The following is a 17,597-nucleotide window of genomic DNA, read 5'->3' on the forward strand; positions in this document are numbered from 1 at the left end:
CAAGGGGAGAGTGAAAGTGACAACGAGCTGTCCCAAGGGGAGTCCGAAAGCGACACAGACCTGTCTCAAGGGGAGACCGAAAGTGGCAACGAGCCTTCCCAAGGGGAGACCGAAAGTGACAAAGAGCTGTCCCAAGGGGGTAGCAACGAGGACGAGAAGCTTCCCCCAGAAGACAGCAAACGTGATACAGAGCTGCAGTTTGGGGAAGACTGTGGTGTTGAAGAGCTCTCGCATTGGGGAAAAGATGAGGATGGCATAGAGGTGACAAGGAGGAACCTGCTCGGTGGCATGGAGAGTGATTCCAGCTCGTCACCTGAAATGCCAGATCTGGAGCAGATACCAGAACATCAGAAGGTGCTGGTATGGCTGAAAGCCCATTTCCCCAACGATTATGGGGCTGAGGAGGAGGAGGAAGAGAAGAAAGCTGTCAGACTCCGACGGCTGTTCCAACTGAAACGGCGCCAGCGCAAGGTGGAGACCCAGTGGCAGGAGCTGTGGGATGCCTTGCCATCCCGTGCCTACAGTGAACATGACATGGCCACAATTTCCAAAAGGAAGCGCCGCAGAGCTCAAAAGGTGTCCCAAGGGGAAGTTGCTGTCCAGGACGTCCACAATAAATCCTTGGGCCTGGTGGGTGACGAGGAGCCCCTGGAGGGACCCAGCTGTTCTGGGCATGTGGGCACAGAGGTGAGAGTGCCGTCAGTTTGTGCTCTGCCCAGAGCCTCTCCCGTGGGCACCGAGCTGGCAGCTGCCAGCCCGAGCAGAGCTACTGAGGAGGAGGAGCCCCAAAAGGCAGCATCTTCCTCTCTCCTCACTGAGAAGGGGACATCACGAGGGACACCGAGCCAGCTGACTGTGCTGGTCAATACTCCGGCCAGCAGCCAGGCTCTGCTGTACATCAACCCCAGTGTGACCAGTGGGACCCTGAGCAAGGATGCACGGGAGCTCCAGGCATGCGCTCGGCGGCCCTGGGTGTCATTGCTGAAGGTGGCCAGAGAGCCTTGTGCCATCAGGGAGCCCTGCCCTGGGTCTGAGGGTATCCAAGGGACACAGAGCCCTGGGGTGCCCAGTCCCAGGAGAGCCACGCACAGAGGAGGAAACAGCTCCCGGGACCCATCTGTGGTTGTAGAGGACAAGTATTACTGACAAGATGAGTAATGAGAAGGAGAACCCCAACTGCCAGCGTGCCCTAGGGCCACTGCTGAGCCTGCGGAGGAGGCCAAGAGGGAGCGATGAGGAAGGAAGGAGAGGCCAGTGGACGGACAGGGCCAGGATCTTTGCCCTGCCAAGGCAAAGCCGTCTCCATCCCACGCCTCCTCCTCCTCATCATCCTGCTCCTTGAAGATGCCCATCAAGCTCCCACCATTGTACCTTGGGCATCCAAAGGTGGGACCCAAAATCCTTACAGATCTCAGTCTCTCTCCGGTGCAGCTCGGGCAGCCGCAGGCAGCGCTGCAGGGCAGCCGCAGCCAGGCCCTGTCCCTCTGTGGGGACAGGCTGCCACACCTGCCAGCACTGCCCTGCCTGCTGAGCCCCAGGGACACTGAGAGCCGGGGCACAGAGCTGGGCAGCGCAGGGGAGAAGGGGCCGCAGCCCTGCAGCCCCTGTCCTGGGCAGCCATACAGCCCCGTGCCCAGGGTGTTCCTGCCCCCGCTCAGGGTGGCCCAGGAGGGCACAGCCCGTGTGTCCCTGAGCTGGCAGCTGCTGCCTGTGCCGCCCATCCCCTCGGGGTCTCGTGCTGTGGAGCGCAGCCTCAGGGATGTGGCGGTGGAGAAAAAGGGCGATGACATCGAGCTGTTCCAGGGGGAGAGCAGGAGTGATCAGGGGCTGTCCGCACTAGAAGAGAACATCGTGATCATTTTAGGGGACAGCCCAAGTGATAAGGAGCTGTCCCCAATGGAAGATAACGATGAGCTCTCCCAAGGGGACAGGAGTTCCAAGGAGGTGTCCTGGGAAGATCAGCAGGAAAAAGAGCCATCCCAAGGGGAGAGTGAAAGTGACAAAGAGCTGTCCCAAGGGGGTAGCAACGAGGACGAGAAGCTTCCCCCAGAAGACGGCAAACGTGATACAGAGCTGCAGTTTGGGGAAGACGGTGGTGTTGAAGAGCTCTCCCATTGGAAAAAAGATGAAAAAGATGAGGACAAAGAGCTCTCCCATTGGGGAAAAGATGAGGATGGCATAGAGGTGACAAGGAGGAACCTGCTCGATGGCATGGAGAGTGATTCCAGCTCATCACCCGAAATGCCAGATCTGGAGTAGATACCAGGACATCAGAAGGTGCTGGTATGGCTGAAAGCCCATTTCCCCAACAGTTATGGGGCTGAGGAGGAGGAGGAAGAGAAGAAAGCTGTCAGACTCCAACAACTGTTCCGACTGAAACGGCGCCAGCGCAAGGTGGAGACCCAGTGGCAGGAGCTGTGAGATGCCTTGCCATCCCGTGCCTACAGTGAACATGACAAGGTCACAACTTCCAAAAGGAAGCGCCGCAGAGCTCCAAAGGTGTCCCAAGGGGAAGTTGCCGTCCAGGACGTCCACAATAAATCCTTGGGCCTGGTGGGTGACGAGGAGCCCCTGGAGGGACCCAGCTGTTCCGGGCATGTGGGCACAGAGGTGAGAGTGCCGTCAGTTTGTGCCCTGCCCAGAGCCTCTCCCGTGGGCACCGAGCTGGCAGCTGCCAGCCCGAGCAGAGCTGCTGAGGAGGAGGAGCCCCAAAAGGCAGCATCTTCCTCTCTCATCACTGAGAAGGGGACATCACGAGGGACACCGAGCCAGATGACGGTGCTGGTCAATACTCCGGCCAGCAGCCAGGCTCCGCTGTACATCAACCCCAGTGTGACCAGTGGGACCCTGAGCAAGGCTGCACGGGAGCTCCAGGCACTGCGGCAGAATGAGGAGGCACAGGATGTCCCAGAACACTGAACTGTTTATCCTAAACAGCCTAAAAAACTCATTTATTTCTCCCAAGGAGCCCTAACCCCGCTGCTGTCTCTGCCCGTCCATCCCCTCGGGGGCTCGTGCTGTGGAGCGCAGCCTCAGCGATGTGGCAGTGCATAAACAGGATAATGACAACGAGCTCTTCCAGGGGGACAGCAGGAGTGACCAGGAGCTGTCCCCAGTGCAAAAGGACATCGAGGTCATTCCAGGGGACAGCTTGAGTTACGATGAGCTGTCCTCAGTGGAAGAGGATGTTGAGGTTGTTGCAGGAGACAGCCCGAGTGACCAGGAGCTGTCCCCAGTGGAAGAGGCCATCGTGGTCATTGCAGGGCACAGCCCAACAGTTGAGGAGCTGTCCAAAGTGGAAGAGGCCATCGAGGTTGGTGCAGAGGACAACACCAGTGACTGGGAGCTGTCTGAACTGGGAGAGGCCATCAAGCTCTTCCCAGGGTTAGACAGCAGTGACAAGGAGCTGTCCCCAAGGGAAGATGACAATCAGCTCTCCCAGTGGGAAGAAGATAAGAATGAAGAGCTGACAAAGACAGCCTTGCTCAGTGGCATGGACAGCTATTCCAGCTCGTCCAGCTCGTCACTTGAGCTGCCCTATCTGCCTCAAGTGTCGAGACATCAGAAGGTGCTGGAATGGCTGCAACGCCATTTCCCTGACAGTGATGACGAGGAGAGCACAGGTGCCAGACGCCTAAGGGCATGGCAAAGGAAAGCGCCCCAGCTCAAGTTGGATGCCCAAGTGCAACAGCTGGTGCAGGCCATGTCCTCCCCTTCATCCAGTGGGAAAGACAAGGTGCTTTCCTTGTCAGGGAAGCCCCGCAGAGGCTGAGAGGTGTCCCAAGGGGAAGCCGCCATCCAGGCCAAAAACATCTGGCACAGACCCTTGGGCCGAGGGGATGACGAGGAGCCCTTGGAGGAACTCAGCAGTTCTGACTTAGCTCGTGTCTGGCCCAGAGCCTCTCGTCCCCTGAGGAGACCAGTGGGCACCGACCTGGCAACTTCCACCCCGACCAGAGCTGCTGAGGAGGAGGAGCCCTTCGAGCCTCTCGGTCTGCAGGACAAAATGGCAGCAGCTCCTTCTGTCCTCAGTGAGGAGAGGACATCAGGAGGGACACCGAACCCACTGACCAGGCTGTTCAATACTCCAGCCAGCAGCCAGCCTCAGCTGTACGTGACCAGTGGGACCCTGAGCAAGGCTGCACGGGAGCTCCAGGTACTGCGGCAGCACTAAGAGCCACGGAATGTCCCGGAACACCGGATTGCTTATCCTAAACAGCCTAAAACACTCGTTTGTTTCTCCCAAGGAGGCCGAACCCCGCGTGTTCCGTGTCCCCTGGCACAGCCCCGGCCCCGGGACGTGCACGGGGCATTTGGCGCTGGGGCGGCCGTGTGGCGATGGTGCCGCAGGCGAGCCCAGGCCTTGTGGCCGCTGTCCCGGTGCGGGATTTGGAAGGGCAGGGACACAATGTGGAGCGGCGCGTGTCTTTGTGCTCCGTGTTTGTGCCGCGTGTGCGGGCGGAGCGGGGCCGGCGGGAGCCGCGCTCCCCTCAGAGCCCCTGAGGGCGGCAGCGATGGCGGCGCCGCTCCCTCAGCAATGGCCCGGCCCCGGGGCGGAGCCGCCGCCTTTTGGCGCCAAGACGGGACCGAGGCTCCTCCTGGCCCCGCTCGGCCATGGCCGCCCCCGCCGAGCCCGGGCACTCGCCCGGCTTCAAGAAGCCGCCGGCGCTGCTGCGGCTGAAGCGCAAACGACCAGGGCGGAGGAGCGACCCCTCCGCTGCCTCAGGAGCTGCCGCCGGCCCGGCCCCGCGGGGCCCCTCAGCGGCCGCCCGCCGCCGGAACCCCTTCTCCAGCCTGGACAACGCTCCGCGCCGGGCGCCGGCCGCCCCTCAGCCTCCGGCAGCGGCCCCGGCGGGCGGGGATCCAGCGGCAGCGCCTTTCTGGCAGGTGGGTCCGAGCCCCGGCAGCGGGGCCCTGAGCTCTGAACCCTGTGCTATCGCCCTCAGCCCCGTGTCGATGCAGCCGCCGCCTCCTCCCGGGCCCTGCTGGGCTCCAGGTGTTACAGCTCGGCGCTGGGTGCGGGTTTTGTGCTCTGCCCGGGGTTGGTTTGCAGCCCGGAGTGCTGGGGATCACTCGGGAAATGTCACTGCGAGGGCAGTGTTTAAATCGCTCTGCCCCGAGCATCCTTTGTGCTGTGCCTTACTCTGCTCTTTAATTCAGTTTTTAGAGCCGGCCTGTGAAGAGAAGCCCTCCAGGAGAGCTGAGCCTGCTGAAAATTCCAACGTCCTTGCCCTAAGCCAGGTAAAGAGCACGCAGGGCTGAAAAGATTCCAGCTGTTCTCAGGGCACAAAGCTGAAACTGTTTCACTTGGTGGCCCATCTCTGCATAAAAAAATGTACTAAAATATCAGCATTCAAGGAAATTTCTTTCATTGATGTTTCCTGTTCTGGTGACAGTCTTTTAAACCCAGCCTTTTCTCTGAGCTCACTGCTGTTGTAGTTCCATGGACAGAGGTTGTTGTCTTTCAGTTTTATTTACATGTTGACTGTAGTTTTACTGTTTCTTAGGTTTTTTTATGTAGAGATGAGGACATTCTTCACCAGATAGATCTCCTGCAGTCTGGTATTCAGCTACAGAAATGGAGCACTTAATCAGGCACATAAGAAAGCAGGGATTCCTGAAAAGCAGCCCTTGAAATTGAAACAGTTTCAATGGACATTCTCCACTGTTGTTCTAGGTACAGAAACCTAAGTTCAAATTAAATTCAAAGGATAGAAAAAAGAGAACAAACTGTCTTGGAGGTGCCCAGGGCTTTTTTTGGCACGTGACTTTACAGTCATCAGGAGAGGATCAAATGAAATAATTATTTTGGCTTGAAATTCTTGTCTTCATAAACATTAGGCTCAGGGCTTTTTCTTTTAATAATTTATCTTTTTATTTGTTCCTAGCTTATGTTGTTGGAAAGACTGATGAGCGCAAGCCCTCTCATGTGGTTTTATAGGCAGTAGAATGGAGTATTTCTGTTAGAATCTGGTACTGAGTAAAATAACAAAAACAATAAACTGTGCCTTTGGTTCAGCCTGTGAACAGCTTTAATTTTCTGCCAGTTAACTAATGCCATTTCTGTTTGATCAGGACCTTCATTCACCTCTTGCTGCACCCCAAGCTGCCTCCTCGCCAAGACAGGAATTCCCCGCAGACTGGAGCATCAAAACACGGGTTCTCTTCATGTCCTCCCAACCCTTCACCTGGGCAGAGCACCTGAAAGCCCAGGAGGAAGCGCAGGGGTTGGCTCAGCACTGCAGAGCTGCAGAAACCACCTTGCCCCAGAACGTGCAGGTGAGAGCCGGGCAGGGGGCTGGAGCTGCAGCCTCGCTGGTGGCAGCTCTGCCGTCCCCCTGAACGGCTCTGGGACCCGCAGGAGCCGCGGCTGTGCCCGGAGCTGCGCTGTGCCTTCCAGCAGAGCCTCGTCTACTGGCTGCACCCCTCGCTGCCCTGGCTGCCGCTCTTCCCCCGCCTCGGGGCCGACAGGAGGATGGCAGGGAAGGCCTGTCCTTGGGCACAGGACGAGGCCTTGCAGCAGGTGCTCATGAGTGACTGGTAAGTGCAGCCCAGTTACTGATGGGCTGGGTAAGAGCGAGACAGGGAGATTTTGGTTCATAGTGGAATCGTGGGATGGTTTGGGTTGGAAGGGAGCTCAAGGATCATCACATTCCCACCCCTGCCATGGCAGGGACACCTTCCACTGTCCCAGGCTGCTCCAAGCCCCAATGTCCAACCTGGCCTTGGGCACTGCCAGGGATCCAGGAGCAGCCACAGCAAATCTGGGAATTCCATCCCAGCCTCTCCCCACCCTCCCAGGGAACAATTCCTGCCCACTATCCCATCCATCCCTGCCCTCTGTCAGTGCAAAGCCATTCCCTGTGCCCTACCCCTCCATCCCTCATCCCAATTCCCTCTCCCAGCTCATCAGCAGGGCAGACCTACCCGCAGTGACAGCGCTGTTTGTCCCACTGGCAGGTCTGTGAGCTTCACCTCGCTGTACAACCTTCTGCGGGCGCGGCTGTGCCCGTATTTCTACGTGTGCTGCCCGCAGTTCTCGGTGCTGTTCCGCGCCGCGGGGCTGGCGGGCAGCGCCGTCCCCACCGCTGCCCTGGCGCCCACCACGCGCGGCCTCCGCCAGGCCATGAGGAGTGAGGGTAAGGCTTGGCCGGGGCTGTGGGGGCTGAGACAGGGGCTTGGGGTATGGCCCCTCATTGCTCACTCCCCTCTGCCACAGGTATAGAGTTCTCCATGCCTTTGCTGGAGGAAAGTAGGAGCAGGAAGCAGAAGAACTCTGAGGAGAGTTTGGAAGTGGAAAGCGCTGACGGCCTCGGAGGGGGCAGCAGTGTGGAGGATGTGGGGTGAGTAATGATGTTGTGCAGTGCTGGAATTGGAGGGCATCTCCAGGCTCCTGCACAGCCCAGCTGGAAAACCTTCCTCAGATATTGGAAAAGATGAGGCAAGAAAAGCTCACAAATATGGCAAGAAATACTAAAGATGTAAAAGCTGTGAGTGAAATAGAAATGAAGGCTGAGCTTTGAGATGTGATCATGGCAGGCAGGAAGATGGGGATGAGCTGGAGATGGGTTGAAGGACAGAAAACAAAAGGACCCAAGGGAGTAGCCATGCCACAGTATCAAGGAAAAGGTAGATAAGAAAAGCAGTCTTTAGAGTTTAGAATACAGGATGATATGGTGATATAGCAGTTCTCACAGGCTGCATGCAAAGTTTGTAGTTTTGTATCTCATGCCAGTTGGTCACTGTAAATTAGAATATTCAACACAAAAGGAGATAGAATGGATTGTAACAAGGTCCCCACTCTCTTAGCTCCCTTACCTCTGCAATCTCCCTTACCTCACACCCCCTCTCTCTCTCCCTCTCTCTTTGGGGTTCCCTCCAGCCCAGGCTGGTGGCTGAATCCAAAGCCCTCTTTACCCACGACCCTTGCAATAAACCCACATATTTCTAAGATATCTCAGGTCAGCAGAGTTCCCTCTCCCTGCCCTCCACGGATGCTCCTACACTCAGAGGCTCTGCCCTCCTAACACTGATCCTGTGTCTCCAGGGAACCAGCTCCCAGTGACGATGATGATGATGATGGAAGTTTCTCTTGGCTTGAGGAGATGGGAGTCCAAGACGAGGTGAAGAAACCAGACACTATTTCTATCCAACTGTATCCTTCCTTTGATCCTCCAGATGTGTGACTCCAGGAAACCCTGCAGCTGTTACAGTGCTGTGGTGCACATTTAAGTTCTGTAGAAGTTTTCAAGAACTGTTTTCCAAATATGAACCCTCACATTCCTGGTTGTTAGGAAATACTACTTTTTTTTTTTTTTTTTAAGTTACTTTACAAGTATTTCTAGGATTTGAAGTCAGGATTAAGATGCTGCTTAACATTTGAAGAACAGATGTGGATGATTGCAAAGCTTAGTGGGGTTTGGTTTTGGGGATTTTGGTCAGATGGGGTGTGGGGTTTCCCCCTGGCCCGTGGTTTTCCCTTGACTCGGCTCCCCAGGCGCAAGGAGAAGCACGAGGTGGAGGTGGATCACAGGCCCGAGTCGCTGGTGCTGGTGAGAGGCAGCAACACCTTCACGCTGCTGAATTTCCTGATCAGCTGCCGCAGCCTGGTGGCGGCGGCGGGGCCGCAGGCGGGGCTGCCGCCCACGCTACTCTCCCCGGTGGCTTTCCGGGGCGGGACCATGCAGACGCTCAAGGTGAGGGATGGGCAGGGAAGGGAGAGGTTTTCTTACCCTGGGGATCAGACTGACTTGGTGGCATTTCCTTCAGGCACCACCAAGCGCGACTTTTGTGGCTAAAGCCTGAGTCGGCCTTTATTCTGCCTGTTCCTAAATCCCTACAACACATCCCTGCACTGAACTGACATTCCCTACACCATATCACTGACACTGAACTGACAACATTCCCTTTCCTCAACTCCTGAGAGGCAAGAGGCTGAGCAGAACTGCCCAGGGGGAAAATGGTTGTTAAGATTCTCCCCAGATCTTGTGGGCTGTCACACTATCCCAGCCCCTTTGCATGAGGAGCCCCTGAGCCACAGCTGTTCCTGCAAGGAATGGGATTGGGAGGGACCTTCAATCCCGACCCCTGCTATGGGCAGGGACACCTTCCACTATCCCAGGTTGTTCCAAGCCTTTCCAACCTTGCCCTTGGACAATTCCAGGGATCCAGGGGCAGCCACAGCTGTGCCAGGGCTTCTTCACCCCACAGCCAAGAATTCTCTCCCTGTATCTAATCCAAATTTCTTCCCACAAAGAACAGGATGAGCTACTTCTTCCACCAGAGAAATTCTGCACTTCCCAGCATTCCTGCAGTGCAGGGGTGACATTTTAGGAGTTGTTACAGGGACAGTAAACCCTCCTGCATTGCACAGGGAGTTGGCAATATTGAGAAGCGTTTCTATTTCCAGTGGGCCTGTCAGAGCTGGTGAGCTGTGCTGGTGCAGCTGCCTGCAGCTCTCACCGCGGTGTTGTGCCCTCAGGCTCGGACTCTCAGCGGCCGTTCCCGGGTGCAGGGAGGCTTCGAGGACGTGTTCAGCCTGGAGGTGCTGGGGCCGGTCCTGCCGCACGCCCTGCACGCCCTGACGCTGGTGCTGGCCCCGGCGCAGCGCGGCGCCTTCCGCGCCCTGCTCAGCCCCCACGAGCCCAGCGCTGCCTTCAACGCCGGCCCGGGCCCGCCCCAGGTGAGGGTTCACCTACCTCGGCCCTGCCCTGGGATGGGGAGAGGGAACCGGGACCTTCCCCTGGCAGGGCTGGGCACCGAGTACCCGGGATCGGCTCCTGGGGGCCCGGGGCTCATCCCCCTCGGCCGTGGGGTAATGGGAGCTCCCCAGCGGGATCTGCTGGAGCCACGGGCACTCCCCACACAAATATTCATTCTGTGTGTGTGCCTTTCCTTCACAGGAGGATGTGCAGCAGGACCTCCCCCCCTGCGGGCTGCATCCCAAGACTTTGGATCAGCTGAGTCAGTGTCCCACCCTGGGAAAATCGTCCATCCGCTTGCTGGAAATGAAGGATTACAGCTACACCTGGAAGGTCTAGGAATGGTGCTGTGTGGAACAGGATCTCCCTCCTGGGGCTGCTGAACGTGGAGGGACACAAGGGTGTCACCCACCCCACAAAGATGCTGCACACGGACACTTCCAAGGGCTTTGAAAGAAAGGAGGGCAAAGGCCTTGGACATCTTTTTTATTGGAAGTGTTTTTTAAATAAAACGTGGATTTTTATAAGTCTGGTTTGCCCCTGGCAGGCTGGTGTTCCCCATGCACACAACACCTTCTGTTTCAGGCATGGGATTTCTGCTCCTGCTTGGGGCAGGAACTCATAACCAGGTTGGAACATTCTCCCCCCCAAGGCAGGGGACAGGCACGAGATGAGCTTTAAGGTCCCTTCCAGCCCAAACCTTCTGGATCCGATGGCTGGGTGGAATCTTGGCAAAATCTTCTCAGACCTTTCACAGCCCCCTGCCACCCTCAGTAGTTGCACCTTGATGTGTGGCACCTCCTGGGAGGAATGGAGAGCAGAAGGCTCCAGAGTTGGGGCTGCAGCTGGATTGACCCCCCGAGAGCTGCTCAGCACAGCTCCCACACCCACCCCGGGCTCACAGGGCTACAAACCACAGCCCCAGGGGGAACAAGGGGAGGAATTAAACGGCTGCAGCCCCGGAGCAGGAGGAAAGGGAGCTCAGGCCTTGGCAGGGGCTGCCCAGGGAGCTTTGGAGTGCCCATCCCTGGAGGTGTCACCTGGAGGTGGCACTCAGAGCTCTGGCCTGGGGACAAGGTGGGCACAGCTGGCACTGCCTGGGCTGGGAGGGCTTTTGGATCATAGGACAGAGCAAGGAGCTGCTGTGTGCTCCCAGCAGGAGCAGGGTCTGACCAGGTGCTCAGAGTGTTTCCCTGCAGGTGGAGGGGTCACAAGCCTTTGGGAGGGTGGGTCACTTTTCCACAGCTGCTGGGTTGAGCTCATTCCTGCACCAGGGAATGCCAAAGCTGACTGGGAAATAGAACCAGCTCGTGCTTGTGCTCTCCAGCCATTTCTAATCTGGTGTTTCTTACTGGAAGTGAAGCTGTGGGCAGCAAAGCTCAGTTTTCCCTGCTGGTGCCCCTTGGGGTCTGGGATCACCAAGCAAATCCCTGCAAACTGAACATGGCATGGAGCAGCCCCTGAGCCTGGGCCAGCAAAAGCTTCCTCTGCCCCCAGATCCTTTTTGTCCACAGCAGGGGCAGTGTCCTGCCCCAGGGATCCAGCAGGGATGCAGTTCTGCTGGAATTCTTGGTGATTAATCATGGCTTTACAGAGCTGCTGTGACCTGTCAGGAGCAAATCCCAGCTGCTCCCAGCTCCAGGATGAGGCTGTTCCTGAAGGATATATAGTCCCAAGGAACACACAGATCCCCACCCTTAAGCCATGAATTCCAGACTTTCCTAATAGTTATTTTTCAAATGGAGACTTCAGTGGGACTGGATTTCTCTGCTGCTGGGAGAGAACTCAGGTCTTTACCTCATACATGGGAAACAGGGATACAGAAAATAGAACAAGTACAGGGGGTTGCACATTCCCAAATTTGATCCTGTCCAGCTGTGAGCTCTGAGCTGCCATGGGGAGCATGAAGAGAATCCTCAGCAGCTCCAAGGTTTGAGCTCTGCCAAACCACTGAGGGTGGCCAGGAGCTGCTCCCAGCCCCAGGGTGGAGCCAGACAACCCCCAGCACCCCCAGAGTGCCTTCCCACATTTCCTGGGATTTCACATCTCCCAGGCAGTTTGCAGGACAAGCTCCACACATTTAGTCAGAGACCGAAGGCGAGATGCCAAAGGGAAAAAAGTTTAATTCAAGACAACAACGTCCATGAAATGAAGATCAACTGAAGCATTTCCAGAGCGCTTGGACAGACTCGGAGGGGCTTTTCTGTCTCCAAACCAACCCCAATTCTCTGCTGCACAGGAAACACCAACCCTTGTCCCTGCAGAGCAAGGAGACTCCGTGTTCTGTGACACTGCCGGGATCCACACAGCTCCAGGTACCAAGAATTCCTCAGCTCCATGGCCCCATGGCCAAAGGGTCCCTCACGTGAGGCCTGAGCAGCCTGGCTGGGTTTGTTCTTTCCCCAGACCCAGCTCATGTTCACACCTCACAAAGAAATGTCTGGGACAGGCACCTGAATGACCCAAGTGCAGAAATCTTGGCAGCCTGTTCCAAACTCGGATCCATCAATGAGGGTTGCACTGCTCCTTCCAATACCACGTGCACAAAGAATGCTTCTTAAATAAAAAATAAAATAAAAAGCAGGAAAAGCTTTCTACATCCTCTCCGTTGTCCAACTGCCCAAGCTCTGGATCAGGCTCCTTGAGGGCCGAGGACCATTGCTGGAAACATTTCATCCCAAGGAGTTATTCTGTAAAAGTTCAAAGCAACCAAAAATAACCAGACCTGCTCCTGCCATCCCAAGGGCTGTTGAGAATTCTCACAAAGCCACTTTTGTGTGTGTTTCTTGCAGAAGGCATTTTGGCAGATTTAAATTCCTTGTCTCCAGGCTTGGCATCCATTGGAATTACTGTTTACTGACCAGGGGTGAAGATTATGAACTTGTGCTGCTTTATTGACCACGTTGGGTACAACAATTGAAGCGTCATTCTACCCCCTCCCCTCCCCCCCAAATCCAGTTGTAGATTCGTTAAAGAGTTTAAAATTCACATGAACCACAAATCTGAACAATCAGCATCAGGCAGTGGATTCACTGGTTGGGAAGAGCAGCCCCGGGCAGGGAGGCTGGGCCAGGTCCGAAATCTCCGTGTCCCTCTGGCTCTGCCTGTCCCAGGGCACAGGTGGCACCGAGGGGCAGAGCCCTGGCACGGCCCCCGGGTGTCCCCAAGCCCAGGGAATTTCTGCAGCCACTACAAAACTGTATCAAAGGGTTCAACGTTCCGGCAGGAGAGGAACTGCAGGAGCTTCAGCCGAGGGTCTGGATTTTCCGATGCCTCCAGAGTCTGTCGTCTGATTTAGTAGTTTAAGAAATAATTACATCACTAATGTAAACAATATAAACATACCAAAAACTAAGTATGATTTAAATACATTTGGATGGTACAAAAGAAAAAAAAAAAAACAAAACCTGTGGGTGCCTGTACAGTTTTTACAAGGTGGGAAATCGCCGATGTATTTACAACATGAGAAGAGGGGTAAATACCATTTCTTGTGCAGAGTAAAATGCTCAGAACCAGTGTCCCAGCAAAGCCAAGCTTAGCGGTGTGAGGCACTCCTGAACATGGTGGTATTGACCATGCTTTCCTTTGGTACGAGTCCCATGGCCTGCAGCGCCGCCGTGGCCGCCGTGGCTTTCGCGTGCTTCTTGTTAAGGCTGGCAAAGGTGGGCCTGTACTCGTTGCCATTGACTCTCACCTGGCACAGGGGAACCAACAGGGGTTAGTGAGGGGCTGTGGCTGCTTCAGGGACACTCTGGGTAATTCCTCTTTAAGGGCACACAGAATCCATGGCTGCCTGTCAGCATGGTCATTTCATGGGATCCCACCCCGGTCTGGGCTGGAAGGGACCTTAAATCCCACCCATTCCCACCCCTGCCATGGCAGGGACACCTCCCACTGTCCCCAATGTCCAACCTGGCCTTGGGCACTGCCAGGGATCCAGGGGCAGCCACAGCAAATCTGGGCACCCTGTGCCAGGGCCTGCCCACCCTGCCAGGGAACAATTCCTGACCGAGATCCCATCAAATCCTACTCTGAAGCCATTCCCTGTGTCCTGTCCCTCCATCCCTTGTCCCCAGTCCCTCTGCAGCTCTCCTGGAGCCCTTTGAGGCCCTGCCAGGGGCTCTGAGCTCTCCCTGGAGCTTCTCTGCCCCAGCTCTCCCAGCCTGGCTCCAGAGGGGCTCCAGCCCTGGGGTTGAGTCTCCCCAGTTCCCAGATTAAAGTGCTCCAGGGACTCGATTTGGCCTTTCCAGGAACAGGACTTGCACATTCCAGCACCGAGACGGCTCCACCATCCTCAGCCAGCCCTGGAGGGTGTTTCTATCAAACAGAAACATGGATTTCACCCCTCGCCCGGGGGCAGCAGCACAGGGGCAGCCCAGACCCACCTTGAAGATGAAATGTTTGCGGTGATCAGGCCCACTGTCGTCCACCAGCACGAACTCGGGGGGTGTCCACCTCCTCTTGTTGCAGATCTCCATCAGCGCAGACACCGGGTGCTTCCCTGGCACACAGACAGCAGACAGCCCGGGGTCAGTGCCCAAGCAGACACTGGGAATGGCATCAATTCTAGACTAGAACCTCACCTGAAAGATCCTTCATCACCACGTAATGGCCGGACCTCTTCTGGGCCTTCTCTCCCACAGCAACGAGCCCTGCAAAGAGAACACGGGCACTGATATTCCCCATCCCCACTGACTCCTGTGACCATCAGCACAGCACAAACAGGGGTCAGAGGGGACACCTGGACACTCCACCCAGCTCTCAACCCTCCATTCCACTCATCATGTTCTTCCCAAAGGCTCCAGGAAGGCTCTGAGCCAGCCAGGAGGAGAAAACTCTGAGCAGTCTTACACAAGCCAGAGAACACCTGGTTTTCCATGAAAACCTGGCTTTCCATTCCCCCTTTTAGAGAAACAATGAACAAGGGAGAAAGTGAAGAACATTCTCCTACTGTTTTGTGCAGCCTAGAGTCACCCCCTGCCTCCAGTATGCCTCAAACACAGGGAGCACAGGAACCATTCCCACTGTCCAGAAATGTCCCTGTGTCCCCTCTGAATTTACCAGTGTTCCAACAGCCCAAGCTGCGACCTCCATCCCACCTGGAAACAAAGCAGCAGAGCATGGAACAGCCCAAAGGGATGCAGGGAGCACAGGCTCTTCCTGGAGTCACTGGCAAACACCAAAGCTCAACACTGCTCTTCTGAAAGTCTTACAAGACTAAGAAATAAACTGAAGAATTGCCAGAAATGTCTGAAATTCCTGTGACAATCCATGAGAGAAACTCATGGATTTTGCCACTCTCAGACTTCAACCTTTCAACAGTCCTTTGTTTCTTACCTCAAGTTTTCCTGTTGTGGCTTTGGTGAATAAAGACAGGGAGATACTGCAATTGCTTCCAGTGTCTTCCTGTTCCTTCAGCTTTTTGGGGTGGCATTTGTGTTTCTTTTGCTTTGCAGGAAAATCCTTCCCTCCTTATCAGATATTCATCCCCATATTCCTGCAACCCCTAAGCAGGGACTTCCCAAGGGGCAGGAAGCCACCAGAGACAATCCCTGAAGGAAAGGCTGAGGGTTTTCCCTCCTTACAGAATTTTAAACCCAGACCTAACAAGGGATTCTCATCCTCCTCACTGAACTTTCCTCCTGTTGTTGAGTCACTGACACTCCACCTCCTGTCTCTGGGACCTCAACTGGGAATTTCAAATGAGCTGCAGCCTCCTGAGTCACTTCCTGGGACCAGGAATTGTATTTTATTGGGGAGATACATTGAAAAATGTCTAATAAATTCCTTACAAAACCAAACCTGGGTTGTGGGTTAGTAACAGCCTTCCTGCCAAACAGTGTGGACTTAAATATATATATATATATAATCCCTTGTTCCTAAATATATATTTTATATATATATATTATATAATGATGTTTACTGCTTCTCTGTGAGCAGGACACCTCCTGCCCCTTGTGTCCCTGGGAGGCCCAAGGGCAGAGGGAATTCTGCATCCAGGCACAACTTTTGCAGGAATGATCAGGGTAAGGTTGCACATGAACATAAATATTTCACAACCAGGAAATCCAAAGCAAAGCCCAGCTGTCTGAAGGCTACCCCTGGTTTCAGATGACTCTCACAGGCCAGGAGGAATCCTTGGCAATCACTGTCAGCAGCCACCTTTTGGGTTTCACTTCTTTCTTTACACAGAAAGGTTGTGTTGTAAAACATGTGAGGAGTTTGGCCATTCCAAGCTGAATTCTGAGCAGTGACAAAGGCCAACACAAGTCCTGAAATCCCAGAATGGTTTGGGTGGGAAAGGACCTTAAATCCCATCCAGTGCCACCCCTGCCATGGCAGGGACACCTTCCACTGTCCCAGGCTCCTCCAAGCCCCATCCAACAGCCTTGAGATGAAAATTCTGAGTATTTCCATCCTTTGCTTTGAGATGGGATTGAAGGATCCTGGTGCAGAATCTGTCCCACAGTCAGTGTGGAGTGGCTGTTTTGTTCCATGCACAGCAGAACAATTGAATTGGAAATCCTGACTGCTGAATTTTGTGTCTTGGATTTAAGGCAGCCAGAACTTGGAGAGGTGTTTCAGATGGAAAATGCCCATCACACTCAGCACACAAAGCACAGTGGCCAAGCTGAGGGAGCAGCACCACTGCCTGGGATTTTCACTGGATGGTTCTGCTGCACCAAGTGAGTTCTCCCCACTGAAACCATGGAAAACAGGGGAGGTTTCCATGTAAAGCTGCCTCTGGAACCAGCCCTGAGGATGAGCAGAGATGCTTCCAGCAGGATCAGACTGGAGATGAACAGCAGGGAAATGAGGGACAAAACAAAGGACCAGAAGGCACAGGGAAGCCCCAAAGCTCTGAGTGTGAGTCACAAAGCTCAGCTCTGTCCTCACCCCAGTGTAAAACTGACCCCACTATTCCATCTTCTATTCCCATTCCTATTCCAGCCACTTTCTCCAGAACAACCACCACAGCTTTTCCACAAGCACAAAGCTTTGGACTCACCCCAGGCCTTGGCAAACCTGAGGCAAAATCCCAGAATCTGTTCAATCTGTGCCAGTGAAGCCACTCAGAAAACACCTCCTGCCCCCAGGGGCCTCTGCCATCTCCAGGCAGCTGTGGGAGGTGAGGAGCCACGAGACATTTTTGAGGCAGGACTCACCTTTTCGATCTGTCTTAAAATCCACCATGATGGGTTCAACGCTGCCTTCCTTGTTCTTCCCAAGCCCTTCTCCTTCTCTCCAGCCCATTTTCCTCATCAGCTGAGCTCCCATTCCTCCAGTTACAGGGGCTGCTCTTAAGAACTGATCCTATCCAGAAAAAGAGAAGTAAAACAAGGCCTAAAGTTAGTGCTGGGATTTTAAATAAGAAGTGGGAACTTCTTTTTAGAAAAAAAAATGTTTCTAACAACTTTTCACAGACTCAATTAAAAAAAAAAATAAATAAAATCCACCTGAGCTCTGTGGATTTTTTAGCCCAAACCAGTGCGTGGAACCCGGAACTCACGCGGACACACGAGACACAAATCAATGTTTGGCAAAAAAGAACAACTTAGGAAAAGTCTAAGGTGATCCCAAAAGTGGCAGTGACCCTTTGCAGACAGATGTGTTTAATCAAGCGACAACCATCAGGTTCTAAACACTCTGCTCTGATCCCAGAGATCTCCTCAGCTCGGGAAGTGGGAACTGATCCCGGCACAGCTGTGCCAGGGGCACCTCCTCGTCCAACAGAACACAAGCACATTTAGTCATGACATTCACAGGCTGTTTAGGCGTGTTTAAATCTAAAAAAAAAAAACCTCTCCCCACCTGATTCATTACACAGCAGTTGCACATTCAAGTTCTACCCTGAAATTCCACATGGAACAAACAGGTTTTTGCTTTCCCCTCTCT

The 17,597-nt window shown here is 54.7% G+C and overlaps 2 protein-coding genes across 4 annotated transcripts in view; one reads left to right on the forward strand and one right to left on the reverse strand.

Moving 5' to 3' along the window:
- The first annotated feature begins 4,596 nt into the window (after window positions 1-4,596).
- Window positions 4,597-10,131, forward strand: DONSON (DNA replication fork stabilization factor DONSON). Its single transcript, XM_083855756.1, has 10 exons — window positions 4,597-4,887; window positions 5,161-5,241; window positions 6,076-6,279; window positions 6,362-6,540; window positions 6,961-7,139; window positions 7,220-7,343; window positions 8,048-8,155; window positions 8,498-8,696; window positions 9,482-9,682; window positions 9,903-10,131. The coding sequence occupies exons 1-10, from the start codon at window positions 4,615-4,617 to the stop codon at window positions 10,038-10,040; spliced, it is 1,686 nt and encodes a 561-aa protein (XP_083711882.1). The 5' UTR covers window positions 4,597-4,614; the 3' UTR covers window positions 10,041-10,131.
- Window positions 10,132-11,811: 1,680 nt separating this feature from the next.
- The window catches only part of SON (SON DNA and RNA binding protein), a 37,133-nt gene continuing 31,347 nt past the window's right edge, over window positions 11,812-17,597 (reverse strand). For 2 of the 3 annotated variants that reach the window (XM_083855055.1, XM_083855054.1), the window contains exons 9-12: window positions 16,868-17,015; window positions 14,285-14,353; window positions 14,087-14,202; window positions 11,812-13,395 (exon numbers count right to left, since the gene is read on the reverse strand). In XM_083855055.1, coding sequence (XP_083711181.1) covers window positions 13,237-13,395; window positions 14,087-14,202; window positions 14,285-14,353; window positions 16,868-17,015 — 492 coding nt within the window. In that variant the 3' untranslated portion in view covers window positions 11,812-13,236. Of the gene's footprint in view, window positions 13,396-14,086; window positions 14,203-14,284; window positions 14,354-16,867; window positions 17,016-17,597 lie in introns of those variants that run through there. The other variant, XM_083855056.1, reaches the window with a different exon arrangement.

This window comes from Zosterops lateralis (assembly GCF_965231275.1).
Source record: "Zosterops lateralis genome assembly, chromosome: 2".
Taxonomy (NCBI): Eukaryota; Metazoa; Chordata; class Aves; order Passeriformes; family Zosteropidae; genus Zosterops; species Zosterops lateralis.

Bases quoted from the DNA above. Each gene is read 5' to 3' on its own strand.
- DONSON (XM_083855756.1), top strand. From the start codon at position 4,615: ATGGCCGCCCCCGCCGAGCCCGGGCACTCGCCCGGCTTCAAGAAGCCG. The intron at 6,541-6,960 runs GTAAGTGCAGCC...TCCCACTGGCAG, and splicing joins CAGGTGCTCATGAGTGACTG to GTCTGTGAGCTTCACCTCGC. The intron at 9,683-9,902 runs GTGAGGGTTCAC...TTTCCTTCACAG, and splicing joins CCGGCCCGGGCCCGCCCCAG to GAGGATGTGCAGCAGGACCT.